The sequence below is a fragment of the Falco biarmicus genome, chromosome 18 (genome assembly GCF_023638135.1).
Source record: "Falco biarmicus isolate bFalBia1 chromosome 18, bFalBia1.pri, whole genome shotgun sequence".
Classification (NCBI taxonomy): Eukaryota; Metazoa; Chordata; class Aves; order Falconiformes; family Falconidae; genus Falco; species Falco biarmicus.
In genome coordinates this window covers 4,905,291-4,921,475 of record NC_079305.1, presented here as the reverse complement: position 1 = coordinate 4,921,475, position 16,185 = coordinate 4,905,291, and the positions used below count along the sequence as shown (strand labels likewise).

General features: G+C 39.2%; 1 protein-coding gene across 2 annotated transcripts in view; it reads right to left on the bottom strand.

Moving 5' to 3' along the window:
• Positions 1 to 16,185, bottom strand: part of UNC5D (unc-5 netrin receptor D) — a 168,496-nt gene that overhangs the window by 8,065 nt on the left and 144,246 nt on the right. For both annotated transcript variants that reach the window (XM_056321718.1, XM_056321720.1), the window contains exons 11-15: positions 14,497 to 14,665; positions 12,545 to 12,772; positions 9,581 to 9,730; positions 4,305 to 4,469; positions 2,241 to 2,419 (exon numbers count right to left, since the gene is read on the bottom strand). In XM_056321718.1, coding sequence (XP_056177693.1) covers positions 2,241 to 2,419; positions 4,305 to 4,469; positions 9,581 to 9,730; positions 12,545 to 12,772; positions 14,497 to 14,665 — 891 coding nt within the window. The remainder of the gene's footprint in view (positions 1 to 2,240; positions 2,420 to 4,304; positions 4,470 to 9,580; positions 9,731 to 12,544; positions 12,773 to 14,496; positions 14,666 to 16,185) is intronic.

Sequence of the window (16,185 nt, the reverse complement as noted above, 5' to 3'; positions counted from 1 at the left end):
GGGGAGAAAAAGGTGAAACAAAAAAGCTAAGGAACAGTATCTACTGTAGCTACCTTGGATGTGAAAGTGCCCTCTGTTGTGCCTCGCACTACAGATGTGTTTTAAAAAACAAAAAACCTTCAGCAAGACCTAGATGAGATGAGTTGAGGGAACCCTCAAGGGGACACACGGTGGTGCATCTATTCTTCACATGTCACTTGTTCAGTTTAGCAGGAGGAGTGAACAAGGACTTGAGTATTCTGCTTTAGATAAAAGCTGGCCAGCAGTACCATCCTGTGTGATTTAGAAAGCAAGTCAGTTTTAGAAAGCAAGTCAGTTTTGGAAAGCATCATTAGTAAACTCTAGCAAGTATTTGGCAGGGAGAGGAATTATATAACTTTAATTCACGCTTGTGATTATGTGAAGATATGACATCTTTTAATTTTAAAATTTATATTTTATTAGCATGTAAATTCTAGGACTTTGCAGGGGTGATATTTGCAAAGGATTTGGTAAACCAAAGTGTTCATCTTAAACAGATTACCCTATAATTCCTGGTATTTATGGGCTTTGGACATAATCATCCAAATAAATACATTAACTTCACATTCACAAGCATAAACATTATTTATAGCACATGCATTATGTATAGATACTTACACATAAATATGGGAAGAAACAGATAAGCCTGTAGCACAGAAAAGGGAATTTGGACTTGAATGCCATTGTTTGGTTTTTTAAACCAACTCCAAGATAATTAAATATTTGCTACTGACCATTTTTGGACTGTTACTCATCAGTAAAAAACAGGCAGATACCACTTTTTTCCTCCAGCTTTGCTAATTACCCTTCCTCAGTACATTAACCTCTATTGGCGACAGAAAGTTAGCACCCCGTGAGGAGTTTGCGCTCGCGTGTATGTGCAGGACAACTCCAGCTCTCAAGTTCCTTGTGGCGCTGACATGGATAGCTTCAGTGCACTGGAAGAAGTTTGCTGTCTGTCCTGAGGAGCCAGGCTGTTGCTCTGTGAAGTAACACCTTGCCTTCGACAGAACTTTGGAATAGATGGGGGAAATAGGATGACACTAATGGATTACGCTGCACAGCAGCTACGTGCCAGTCTGTGAGGTCATGTATTTATGCTTTACCGTCTGGTTTTATAACTACATTTTGGGTTGTTTAAATGGCTCAGCTATCTATAAATTTGATTTTATACAAACAGATATTGCAAAGACCCTACCAGGTGTCTCCAACACAGACTCAAAAGGTAAAGGGCCATCACAGCTGTGGTCTTGCACCGGTCAGTGTAATCGCCTTAGCACGCTGCCCCGCAGTTCCCTGAGAAAGGGAAATCTCCAGCTTCCTCGACACGTGAGGAACAGAAACCAGAGACTGAAGTGCCTGACAATAGGTAGTAAACGCTGCTAAGTAAAGCAGAATTTTCTGACTCTTTCACTGCTGCAAGGCTATAAATTATTTTTCCTTTGGTTCGGGTGTGGTTTATTGAGATACCCTTGCATAGCAACAAGTCATTTTGCTTGACTTAAGTATTCCTCTACCCTCTTGGGAACATATTTGTGGCGATAGTGACAATTAGAAAATATAGAAAATATTTCTGTGAGTGAACTGCCTCCACCAATTTAATTTTGCGAAGCGGAAAGAGCAAAATAAGTAGTAAATTGGTTTTTACAGCATCTTTCAGTTTTAATAATCATAATATTATTACTCCTAAACATTAGAGCATGACTTTGTTTTTTTAAATATGCCTTTTCCTTAAAAAAAATAATGTGCAAAATATGCAATTCTTTTTGGAATACAAAATACATAGGTAGAAGCCCAAGCAACAGGCTATATGATTTTTTTTTTGAGAGAACATGCAACTCCTAAGTCCTTTAAACCACTGCTTTCATAGTACACAGCAGTGCCAAAATCCTTCTGCAGTCTTGTACTTTACCATGACCCCACTCTAGCTGGTGTTCAAAGAAAAGGTCCAGCCCAGAAGAAATAAAGCAACCTTAGCGGCAGGCATCAGGTGGGACAGGGCACACGTGTTTGTCCCAAGGAGAAAGCAGTTCCTGTTTTCAGCAGCTAGTTGTAAATAAAATAACGTATGAACTGCAGTTTATCCTTGAGAGTAAGTATGTTAATTACTATGCATACATCTTTAATACCAGCAAACAAACAAACAAAAAACCTGTAACGGCAACAAATTATTCCCCTTGCATATGTAAATATTCACCTTTCAAAGTGCCTTCCATTACCTGTTAATGCTGTTTTTCTGTGCTAACATCTGCCAGTCTTTGCCTTTGGCGTTGGGTGTGTCAAATGTTGCACAGATTCGTTGTCTAATAGAGTAGGGGATTTTGAATGCTTTCGGACCCATCTGTGCAGGGAAGTTGCTGTCATCATGTGCAAAGAACGCAATGGTTTCTCGTTCATTCTACACGGAATAGAAAAGCAAAGAGTCAGTCGGGGCATCAGGCTTTTTGCCTGCCCGTGTCTGCAGGCGGCTCTTGCGGGCACTGTGGCAGAGCAACACCAGGAGTCCTGCCGTATGCACCTGCGCAGGAACAGGGAACGGAGGTTTCTGCACAGCCTCTTTGGAATGAGAAGAGCTGTGCGGGCAGACAGTTCTGTACTCTTTTTGCTGCCTTGTTATGCAGGGACCTACCTGCAGCGAGCCTGTCTACATACACCTATTGGTCTATCAAGTCTGCTTCTGGAGGAAGAAAGAATCAAACCTGAGATTCCAGCTATAGTTTGTAGAATTGATTGACAACAGACAATTAAATAGCTAAGAGGTATTTTTCTGATTTGTGAAGGAACTGCTAGAACATCACAAGCACTTCCATATAAAAACATTTTAAATAGTGTCATTTTCCTTCTCCAAGTTTCCCCTTTTTGTTAATTTGTGTTACAGATGAAGTCCAATAGAGACTAGATCAAATGCCGCAAAAGCATATGGGTTCCTAAATTTTTAATTGCTTAAGCCTAAAATATGGACACATAAATCTTTCATTCATGACTTTTTTAAAAACACCTAAATTCTATAATTGTCTCGGTACTTCCATATTAAGAAATCTCTTTGGAATCCAGGTTCTTCTGTAGATCTGGCCTATTCTCCTCCTATGAAATTATACCGGTCTTGTGTAGTAGTCACATTTCCATGCATTATTCGTTCCAGTGCAATGCAACATAAATATTAAACAACGATGCTATAGTCTCTTCATATAACATTTATGACACATCCCAAAAGTCATCTGCGCAAAGTAGTAGCAGTGCTCTAGACATATCGCATGGTCTGACTTTTAAAATTAAATATGCAGAACAGTAGTAGATTTCCATACCCTGCACATGTGAGATAAGCTACTGCTACCTGGTTAGTTCAGGGAACTGTACAGCACTGAGCAATTCAAGTATTCAGTTGTTATTTTTATATTTATTTTACAGCCAAATTATCCTCACTCTTCAATCACTTTTTGAGATAGGCATGAGAAAGCCTTCTGTACTAGCAAATCCATTTTAAGACAGAATGGTAACATGCTCTGGGGACTTGTGGACAGATAGGTCCCTTTAAAAATATGGGGGGGGGGGGGGGGGAAGGCAGCTGCAACATTGCATTGAGAGAGAGATATAGATGGAATGACAGACATTTTTTATGAAGTAACAATAAAGAACCAGAAAAAAAGCTTGGCCATACTCTGAGGATATTTTTATACATAATGGTGTTTGTGGTTTTCTTACTCAGTTGCTGCGTGCTCTGCATAGTGCATTTAGCAATGGGCATATATCTTTAATCCAGAAGTATTAATCTGGATCAGTCAACAAAGATGCTCAATAATCTAAAAAGAGCTGCTGAAGCTTTCATTGCTGGCTGTAGGACACATCCCCAGCTTGCTTGACTCTGCTTTCTTTCGCCTGTGCGCAAGGCTGCAGTCCTTGCAAGACTGTGCGTGTCAGAAATGCTCCGATGGGTGAATCGCCCAGCCCAGCAGCACACTGGCCGCAGGCAAGCCCTCTGTCCGCATCTCAGCGCTCTGCAAACTATTAAAAAATGTTTTGCAAGAAAACTATTACCACCAGCTCAAATATAAATTATTTTTAGTGTTGTAGAATATCTGTGCTTTGATTTCTGCTGGAAATGAAATGTGTAAGGCTTTATATACTTGTTACGGTTTTGAACAGGCCATAAGAAACTACATAGAGATAGAAAGGCTAAAAATGGGGAGGGATCACGTCTCGTACTACTTGTACTCAATTACTTCATGTAACTCCTACTACTTAACAGCAACTTAACAAAGCAAAAAGGAGAGAGAACAGTTTACCTCTAGGATGGATGTCTGGATCTGCAGGATTTGCTCGTGGCCCTTGACTTGTCGGACACAGATCTTGCAGGACAGCTGCGTGGTCGCAGGGGTGTAGCGCTCCAGTGAGAAGGCACAGTGCAGTGGCTTCTGGCCGCTGCACCACACGCGGGAGAAGGGGACTTCCTGAGAGAGGAGAGTGTCCCACAGGAACGGGCAAGCAGGCGTGAGAGAGAGAGAAGTTGTGACAATCACAAAATAAGAAAAAAACTCCATGTTTTTTCTCTAATTGACTTTTTACTAACATCTCTGCAAACTCAAAGCAGGACAAACCAATAAATGACAATTCAATTGATAAACACTGAGATGTTACATTTACTGAAAACTTAGATTTCATTCGGTTACACGAATGACAAGAGACTCTCATCATTAATGAAACTTAAGAAGGATGCACTTTGCTCACTCCTCCTAGGCAGGGACTAGAACTCTAATCTGTGTCTCCTTGCCATCAGCCTGTAACTACAGAATCCCAAAAATCCAGAACTTCCCATCAGAAACTGTACGCCCCCTGTAAGCTCATGCAGCTGGAGCTCGACAGCCTTTCTTCTGTATCAATGTTCCATCCATACTGAAACACACCCTGTAGTGGTTTTTATATATTTATATATAAATATTTTTTTTAAAATATATATATATTTTTATATAAATATATAAATAATTTACCACTGCATGTCACTGGGCAGTCCCAGTTTTCCTTCTTACTTACTTATTAGTTTCATCCTGTTATATTCTGTGACTACTTTCAGTGACTCCTCTACTTCAGCCAGAGGCAGTTTATGGGATGAATGCCCTCATCAAATGCTATATAGACAACTGCAGCAATTAATCATCAGAGATTTCTGCTTTGGTTGCTTTGAGTTCCTAAAAATGTATGGAATAGACAGGAGAAGTACATAGGCGCAGCTAACTTCTGTCCTACGATTACTTTGTAAATACCAAACTTCTCTTACTGGTCTCCTCTCCTTACTGCTTTCAGAAAAATTCTTTTTTCTCTTTTTATTTCCAAACTGTCATCAGCTAAAAACCCACTGTGGTGTTCCATATTGTAACCATGAAGGCATGTAAATAATAAAAAACATTAAACCAAAAAAGTTCTCTATTAATTTCAAAATATTGGAAAATAGTGTAGAATTGGCAACCTATTAATATTTCATTTTATTACATCTTAGCATTCCTCCACATGATTATGGGACAGCATTAAACAGCTTCAATGAGCAATTTTTCTAACATGAGAAGAACTAGTTTAAAGATTTTTACGTTATTTTTTCTAGAGGATTATGAATTTTCAGATTGCTCTCTCCTTTTTTAATGCACTATTTTTAAATTTTAGAATTGATTTGAACAGCATGTGAAGCTGATTCTTCAAACAAAACGCACTAATTACTATATGCAGATTTAATCTGGGCATGCATACTGCTTCCATTTTTCAGAGCTTTATAAAGGGTTAATAAATGACACAGACAAGGACATAAAAAGCGCTACCTGTAGGCATCTGTAATTCCTTCAGTATTTAACACTGGCAGTTATAACTGAGTGACCTACCAACTAGTCACTTGTCATAATTAGCTGTTTAGATCAAGTAAACCATGCATGTAGCTCTCATGACCGGTTTATATACGGAAGCTCACCCAAGAGCTTACAGCTCAGAGAACATGCATGTCTTCATTCTTGCCTTCTACAAGCAACTTGTATTGCACCTGGGCTGTGACCTGTTCTTTGTCCCTGAAGAAACTCGGCATGCCCCGGCCATCTGAAAATATACAGCTTCAAAGATCAGCCTCATGCTACGGTTCAGTCTTGACTTTTTATTATTTATTTTTTTTTAACTAGGGAGAATATAGTCGTACTCGTAGCTGATGCGCAGTTTATGGTTTCTTAGGAGAGTCTCAGACTATCGGTAATGTTGCACTAAGTGATAATGATAAACTCTGCATTTAGATCCTGAGGTGGTAGCAGTAGCAAGGTACCAACACTGATAAAGAAAACATTAGCAAAATATTAGAAGTAGAGGAAGTGTAATTAGATTTTTCCAGAGTAATCATCTCTGCTTTCAGTCACAGTGCAAGAATCACTCAGCTGAAAATTATATGAAACATAATACAGGGGGCAAAGCATGGCGGCACGATGAGTGCCTAAAGTATTCCAGAAATGCTTTCAGTTTTATTCTCCCTTTATAATTAAGTCCTAGGGAATGTAAATCACCTCATAGCTACAGACAGACACGGGATCCTCCAAGAGACACAAGGTGCTAGGAGGACAGCTGCTTTTAACCCCCAAAGGTGCCCGTCTGGCTTAACATGCTTGTCGCAGCCTCCTCCTGCCCAACACCCAACCAGTTTTTAAGGGTTCCCCCCGGTTACTTGTGAACATGGTGGGAAGGATGCCAAGCACTCAGCATCTGCTCCTGCAGGACGGCCAGGACAAACAAAGGCACTTGGCGTAGTCTGGAGAAATTCTGACTTCCACCCACCATTTACTGCTTTTATGCCACAGTTTTACATGACGATTTATTCATCTATCTGTTCAAGCCTTGAAGCAGGATCTTTACTTATCCCACCCATTAACATGGAGCTTTCTTCATCATACTATCTGAGAGTGGTTTGATTTGGTGGACCAAATAGACAGTTACGGAATAGGCTCTTCAGTTGTTTGTGACAACCAGAAGCGCCAGCTTCTTTGTAAAGCATGGTATGTAGGAGACAAAGCAAGTACAACACTGGAGGAAGCTGCACATGAAAAACTACTGTTTTATACATAAAGAGGCTGGAACCAAATCCGAGCTGTCAATACAGCTGGGACATTTCACTGGGAGGGAAATACAAAGCCAGTGGAAGTTGTTCTGCAGTTTCTTTTAGAAACAATTATTATATTTCTCAGCTGTCCAAGTCATGCAAACTATACTCAATTATAAGATGTAAATACTTACTTGGCTTCAGTATCAGCACTGTGTGGGACATTTCTGTCAGCAGAGGTTTTGTACATACTTCTTTTTAACCCTGAGTGGCTGCTGGGAGGTGGTGTGCCTGCTACGATCAAAGCCTTCAGCAGGGCTGCCATGCTGCGCCTGCCTACAGCATGCGCGGCACTTGAGCATTCTTCTGTGGGTTATGGCTCCCTCATCTGACTTTTTATTTTTTGTTTTTATCTTGCAGCAATAAATTTAATAGCTGCTTTGGACTGCGCCACTTGCATTAGATTCAGTAAAGTGAGGTCCTTGCAACATGTGAAGATTAATAGAGAAATTTGCATTGGCTATCGTGTCTTGTTTTAACAGCACCCTGCAGTTCAGTTTTGACTGGAAAATCTAGACTATTACTTGCCAACAGAGAACAAAAATACCTGAGTTTAATAAACCACAAGCAATATATTTATTCACAGAAGTTGTACACAGCATTAAGAAAAGTGCTGAACTGCACACCGAGTATTTCAAGGCCTCTGAGTCAGTCTCGGAACTTTGCACGCACCAGAGTCATAACCAGCAAACGAGGTAATTCCCCCAAGAAATAACAGCTTCGCAAAAATTATCAGGCAGAAGTAATCTTCCCTGAATCCTTAACTACAAAGAAACATGGAGGCTAGAGTAGCAAAACCTCTTTCTTTGGTTATCAGCAAAGTTGTTTGCAGACAGCACGGTAAGTATTCTTTCCTGCGGGCCGTTTCCCTGTTTGATCATGCCATGGTGTTATTCGGGTTCTCAGGGGCTGTTCCTCCTTGGCTACTTGCAACGCCTTCCTGCAGCAGTCGTGGCAAGCGCTATGGACAGGAATTTCTACTGCGTCTGATATAGGGGAGTGAAAGTGTTCATCTCTGAACCGTTTCCTATTCTGTCGCTAGATCTGTTGAAAGAAGTTGCCTGGCTGCAAGAAAAGCATGGGGGATTTTTCACCAAAGCAGTCACCATGGCGAGAAAAGTTTGGTTAAAACTTCGCTGGTTTTTCCTCTGGTATGCTGGACATTTAACTAATTCTGCACAGGGGGCCTGCAGAAGGTGTTTTGTCTGCCTTCTAAAGAAGTCAGAAGAGATTGACATAAGATACTGCTACGTATTTTTAGTTCAAATCCATGTAATGTTTATTATGAAAGCAGTTTTCAGAAAACGGAGGCTTTCTAAATAGAGCTTTGAGGTTGAATTTTATACTATCATGCAGATTTATTCTCCAGGATTGGACAAGGGATCAAGAGACAGTAAATTAATCAAAGTATGGAGCTGTGTTAATAATAGGGTGTGAGGCAAAATTCCATTTGTTCTATAAGAGAAAACTCCCATGATATTTTTTTTTTTTTTTACTGCTTAGGAAGGTACTGGTTTTAATACAGTAGTGGGGCATCCCACTGATCGGTTTGTCTTCTAAAATGAAGTTAAGGGAGTAGAATAAACAAAGCACTTAAAATCAAGCTGTTCTTCATATGAAGCTGAAAATGATGTGGTTTCCATAATTTCTTAAACTGTAGCATAAATTATCCTTACATTCTTAATGATACAATTATTTATCTGGATATAGATCAGGGTTTTAAGTTTCAGAGCCTGTTACACTCATGTATTGGAGAACACAGCAACACATTTAAAACATCTTTTTTGCCGAAATCCTGAATACTAGATCACTGTCTGTCTCTATGCTTCTATGAAAGGGAAGATTATATAGTCAAATTAAGTTCCATATTTTAAAAACCAGCCCAGTCTAAGTACCAGCACATTGCTTATAATTTCCAGAAACCCATATGCTTAGGAATTCTTTTGTTTGATTTTTACTTTCCTGTTTTCAACAGCCTCTTTAATTAATATAGTACAGAAAAAAAAATTTGCTCCTCCTCAGTTCTAATTTTTAGTATATACATGCTGTAATTTGAACTCATGACATTTAAATGATTACATTTAAATGTCATTTTCAGCCATACGTTCACAGTTATACTGAAATCAGAACGACAAAAATCTTAAAAAACACCTTAATGGGTGATAAATTTTAACTGGAATATAGACCTTCCCTTGGAGGAAATTGAAATGGGGGAAAGTACAAGCTTGCATTTTTGTAAAATGAAAAATTCAAAGCATCCTGTTATATTTGAAATCTGTGTTTGTCAAAATCAGAAGGCAACGCTTTTCTGTTGCATACTCAAGAGAGTAAACCCACACCTTTCAAAAATAAAAGGGGCCGTTGTCTTATTTGGGTTATGCCTATACCAGTGAAAATTTTTACTTCCTCTGAATTCAAATTTAAACGGATAAAATTAAAAAGTACCTGACATGCAGTAAATGGTTTGATTCTCCAAAGGAAAGGAGGGATATCAAGGACAGATATCTGAAGACTGAAGGTGTTCCCTTTGAAATGCAAAAGTTTTGGTTCCTCCAGTAATTGTCCTCCTTGGAGCCTTTCATCCGAAACCACTTCCTGCAATGGCAGAGGAGGAAAGGATTTTTTCAGTATTAGGAACAAATAATATATCTAAAGGAAATTCATCTTCATGAGAGGTGCCTAGTTCACCTACAGCATATCGGGACACAGCAGTGGAGTCTTTCTCTTGTGGGCCAGATGGTGGGCGTTGGCATTTATATTTCACCTCTGGAGTGAAAAGGTTGGTTAGGTGCCATCAGCTCTTACTGCCCGGGGTGTTGTGACAGTGGATGTTCTTTGGGCCACCTCGGTTCCGATACTCACAAGAACTTCGGACCAGAAGGAAACTTTACGGGACTGGCAACACAGGAGTGGCTGTCCTCACGTTTTGGGGTTTTGGGTCAAAGCCAGCAGGTTTTTTCTTGAAAGTTACTCATGTTTGAATATGACTTTTTTTATTGTCCCACAGGATCACTGTTACAAAGAACTCTACCAGAAGTTCATTACCCCGAGTCCTCTCTAACATCAGCACGGAGGGGGAAGCCTACGTCAGCCCATTTCCAGGTAAAGCTATTTCCCTCCAAAGGGAAAATGGAAACCGGTTAAACTGTGACATCATTGTAATTTAGCCCCTTGTCCGTTCTGGACAGAACAAAACTACCCTTGGTATATTAATTAAGCTTTTGAATAAAAAGCTCCTACAGGTTGTGTCTAGTAATCCTTAAACACTTGACGTACAAAGCTCAGTGAGATATTTGCTTAATGGACTAAAAGGAAGATAGACAACATGAGGCATGCTTGGTGAATAGTCTGCACAGTTACAGATCGAGACGACAACAGTTTTGGTGAGAAAACAGTCTCCGGGTTTAAACAGCGCTAGGAACACCACACCAAGGGTACACGTCAGACAAAATGTTTCAGATTCTCCTCTCTTGGACCTTTCAGAATTACCGGACAAGACCCTGAGCAATCTTGGAAGGGCTGACTGAGCAAGTATTTACACTACAGCCCTCTAGAGTTCTGTTCCAACCTTAATTTTTATGTAATTCTGTGAATTTAAAACATCATAGAAAAAAAATCACCCTTGCCTCTATTTACACAATATTTATCCCTGTACTGTTACAGTAAAAACACTAGTGAGGAAGGAAAGCTTGCAGACGTCTTTAAAAATCAGCTAGCAAGCAGTCTTTCAAAATTACCTTTAGTCCACATAATTTATATAAAATCTGTGTATATCAAAGAGGTTTAGTGCTTCTCAGTAGCAAAGTTATTGTTAGAAGAGCTACAGGAATCATTGTGACCTTCTGAAAATATGACTGCTAGAGCTTTCTGAAACTGCAACAATGGATTTCTATTATAACCCAATTTACAGGCGTTCAGTTTGTGTTAACTCCCGATGGCTGGGTTTATATGGAAGAAGGAATAACAAGGGAGACCTTCGTTTTTTATTTTCAACTGCAAAGGGAGTAGCTTATTTCGTATCTTTTCTCAAAATTCCCTGAATGTGTTGAATTCTTTTTTCTTAAATGTACCATAGTTCTATAAATACTGCTCTACCTTTAATAATGCATATGGTCCTCAATTCCACAAACATCAGCAGGACTACAGCAAAATACAAAGGACTTAGTTCTCTAACGTTTTTTGAGAGCCAAGAGATAGTTTCCCAGCACACTAGGAATTACAAAAAGGGCAAAGTCACCTATTGGAAGAGTAAGGAAAGTTTTTACACAGAGACAAAGTGAAATATGAAGGAATTTTGTATCTTGTATCAGACTGTACTGTAAAGGATTAACAGTGTCAAACAGAACTTGGTAAGCCCAACTCCAATACTTTATCCAAAACCATCTGTATTTTCCATGTTTACCATGTAATATTTACATTAGCATGAAGATGATGCAGCACACTTTAAGGGAAGTATAATTTCATAAATATACAGTTGTCTCATTATATACAAACACCCTGTTCTAATTTCTGTGAATGTGGAAATCTGGTAATTATGCTTCTAAGGATTTTCTACAGACTCATCCAGGAAAATACTGGTAGCCCACAAACTGTGTAAATGTTATAAGGGGTATAATTACAAAGCTATTGTAAGACTTCAACAATCCTTTTGGTGGCTTTGCTTTTATTAGAAGCACACAGACATTAGTGTGTACTTCATTAAGATTCATGTTTTATTCTGTTCGATAGGAATAGGAAGCAAAAATTCATCTGTAGCAACTGTCTTCATTTCCATTCCCAAAGGAAAATAATTTTGTTAAAGTGTCTGAGAATCAGCTAATTTTAATCACCACTTTGGGATTGTTTTGTGGTTTTGTTGTTGTTGTTGTTTTTTTAAAGGGGAAATGCACAATTATAATTTAATTTTTGTTTAAAAAGATGGCGAGGCAATCTTCCGTCTTGCTCAAATTGCAAACAGGAGAGGAAATCCTGAACTGACTAATGGCAATGTAAGGGTAACGAGCGTGATAAATACTGTACACCAAATGATAATGACTTACATTTTCTGCCTGTAGCAGAGCAGCACTCAGTTCCAGATGCAAGCAAGCTCTGCCTGTGCCACGGAGCAGCCAAGGCACCGAGCCCAGCCTAGCATCTTTGCTTGTCAGCTGTAGCTTTGTGCTGCATGAGTTTTGGTTAGGCTAGAATGTGGGCGGAGTGGGTTTCCATCTGACAGTCTGGCTGTCCTAAAGCTCTTGCAGTGTAAACCCACAAGTGAAACAATGGGACTTGGAGCAAGTCACGCAGCAGCAAGATAACAAAAATGCATTCTCATCTGCGTGAGTTCCAGACTGCTGCTGTTGCCCAGGGACTATCCCCAGGAATAAAGGCATGTCAGTGTTCTATGGAAAAATAGATGAAACCATTTACCTGAAATGCACAAGGTGTGTTATCCATACAATATACTCTCAGATTGTAATCCAGAGAATTGCAAGACAGGCAGCCAAAAACCGCTACTTTCAGCTGTCGAACGGCACAGTCAGAGATCGGTTCTCCAATAAGAGCATAAGTTCCAAAGCTGTTTAAGAGAATGTGACAGGCATAAGGATCCAACAGGCAGTAGCAAGAAGTAGTTTCCTCTTCCACAGACATCACTTCCTGCAAAATGAAATTCAGGTTTAAAAAAAAAAAAAAATCAATAGGCCTTGACAATAGGAGTCATGACATTATTTGTTTAATTTTATCCAGCTGGTATGTGAAGTATTTCTGAGAGCCAGTCTGCACACTCTTTACTCATGCTGACCTCAGGGAAGGGGAGAAGGTAGACTACCTATGGGAGTGACTGCTCCCAATTTAGCCCTGAGTCAGCAGTAGGACTTGGGGCAATATATTTTGCAGAATTCAATATGTACAGCATCTAATAATAATGATGATGCGTAAGCAATTTTAGCATGTTTTTTCAAGTGCTCTTGACTTTCTAGCCAATTTTCTTTCCCAATGTCAAGTTAAGAAATTACCTTGAAGACTAAAGTCAATAAGCAAACCTTGAACAATAGTTGGTATTTGACTTCCTTTCAGAACATTCATTACAGTTGCATCTACCTTCATCAAAATCTACCTACCCCCTCTTCTGCCTTTCATGCTTAGTTCTGCATTACAGCATCATTAGATGAGGTCTTTGAGCAGTCTACAGCCTGGTGTTACCTCCTCATTAATTCAAGGGTGTTTGTAACCAACATTGATGGAGCTAAGGATTGAGTACATCTAAAGTAGGAGAACTAAGCTGAACTTCAATTGGTTTAAATGAGAGCAACAAACAACGTAGTGGTTTAGGGGAGGAAAAGGATAGCATGAGTTATGGTATCCATGAATATTTTAACAACTGTTTTTTCCCCTCACAATGCAATGAACCAAATAATTCCATCAGCAGCAGCGCAATAAACTCTGATTGACTATGGATTTGTGTCTAGTTACTGGGTTCGGCGGTTCTAATAACAGGTACAGCGAACACTTTACAGTTGGGAAATTCAGCACCTTTCCATCCTGTGTGGATTTCTGTAGTGCTTCCTAACAGTTTGGTTCACGCTTTAGCTGTCCCTTTAGGAATATTATTAGTAGGCTGTCTCCCCAGATGATGCAGAAAGTTTAATACGTTTGAGACTGCTCCCTACCAAGCAGTTTAAGTCAAAGATGGCCAATGAGCTTAAAAAAAATAGGTGGACAGACACAAATGCTAAATGCCCATGTCACAAATCTTTATTTCTCCAGTAAATCAGGATAAGAAAATACATGTTCAACTAAAAAAGCAAAATATTTTATTTAATGTACACTAATCCCTCAGAGGTTATGAGCACTGCATGATCACTGAATGCCTACTAAAATGATATGTACAAAGAGACTAGATTTTTAAATCAGAAGGATCCTTCTATCTTATAATAAAAAAAAAAAAAAAAAAGGAAAGAAATTTCAAGTGTGTATTTTTAACTGGTTCCGGAACTTTCTTTATGTTATGATCAATTCCTGCATGGATATAATGATCTGTTCTGACTTGAGTCTCTTTGGGAGCTATGATCTATCTAAACAATATTTTTTAAAATAAATGGCTACTGGCTCCATTATCAAGTCATCTGAGAAAATGAGTACTTTCTCATGTCACATGGGCTTGATCATACAATTGACCCTTTTTTGCACATGTTGGTAAAATAGTTGAAAACAGTTTAGCTGAATCTTAATAAAATGCAAAATATTTTGTTATAAAATTGTTTCTTTAAGATGTCTGTTTCTATCACTCACATAATCTTCGACCTGCACCTGCATGAATAAGAGCAATCATGCTTCCATCATTAGTACAACCTTCCAAGCGGGAGCAAGGCTAAACGTACCTCCCATTTTCCTTGCTGGGTCCTTTTTTTCAAGTGAATATTCCAGTGCTCTGAACTGACTTCTGCGCAGTGTGGTATCGTCAAGGCAAAGGGGGTACTGACCGACAGATCCGAGGGGCCGCAGGTTACTTCTGGTCCTAGAAGAACATCTGTGCCTTCTGGCTGCAGGCTTTGTGCAGGGGAGAGACAAAAACAGCTGTCAGGCTCTTTTTAGCAAGGAGTGAAAACTTACTTTAACTGCAAATTTTAAAATATTTTAGTTAAAAGCTGAGTGCCTCGCTTATCTGTTACAGAAAAGGATAAGCAAGCCAATTACTGTGCTATTTTCATGTAGAAGCAGTAACTGGACATGAAACAACTATTAGGCCACATCTACTCACATCGTTGGTTGGTCAGTTTAGAATTCTGCTCTTTACATTGAAATCTACTTAAATCAAATACAACACTAAAATTACTCTGTGCAAGTAAGCTTTGCTTTGTGCACCAGCTGGTAGTATTAACATCTAATTCTGCCTTCAAAGTCTGTCACGAACAATATTTTCACAGTAGCGAAGATAAAACAAATTATGGTTTAAAAACACAGTCTCATAAATTTTTCCAGATTGAGTGTGATCTCCCTGGTTTGAAAACACATTTATATTCTGCAGAATGAACCAGCTAGGTAGCTTGTAGCAGACATCAGGGACAGGACTTCTTTGCTTAAATTTAGAAATCTGCAAAATAGATCTGTGCATGTGGGCTCCATTACAGTCAGTGGAGATCCCATCAGCACAATTGAAGTCTGGGGATTCATCTAATCTGAATGTAATCGCCTGTGTTTGGTTAGATTAACTGCTTACTAAGGTATAAAGATGAAGTATCTGACAAGAATCTTCTTCTCTTTCATTCAAACCTAAATTTAACTCTGTCCCACATCACGTGTTTTCTGTACCTCTTACAATACCTGTGCAGAACCACTGACAAAACAGATGAGGCTCACTACTTCGACATTAAAACTAGCAATTGAAACATCTTCCCTGTTGGATGGGGTGTGTGTGTGTGTGTGTGTGTCAGGGTTTTTTTACACTGTAGTCCTTCATCTGGGTCATATGATCCCAATTTTTTGCTTCTAAATTAGTGAACATGTAGTTCACTCTTAAAATTAAAGCAAATGGTGCTTCCAGGATAAAAATAAGGGGAAGAACCTCAACCAAGATACAAATAAGAAGATACAAAAATAAAACCGAGATATAAATAAAAGGAAAATCCCTGCTTTTAAATTAGGATACACTTCCACTGCCATGCCACAAGCTAACAACAAGATAACAACCAAACCATCCTGCACTGCCGAAGCCAAGCCCAGCACTTCACGGCTATGCTGTTAAATTCCAAGTCACCCAAGCTGGCCTGGATAATACATTTAAGTGAATGTAGCACTCATGTAGGCACACTTATGTGTAGCCCTGCACTTAAATCAATCAGATTCCAATCCTGCAAATTGACTTTGCACATCTATCCGAGATCACCTGGGGGTAGCATTCTCAGTGGAACTGTAATGGTAGGTGGTCAGAAAATGCAGTTAAAAACCACCATGCTCGCTAAAGACCTTAAAAGTTCCAACAGCTTCAGTGACATCCCTTACAAAAGACTACATGTACAAGTATTTGTGAGATGCAGACTGGAATGAAAAAAAAAAGACAAGACGCTAAC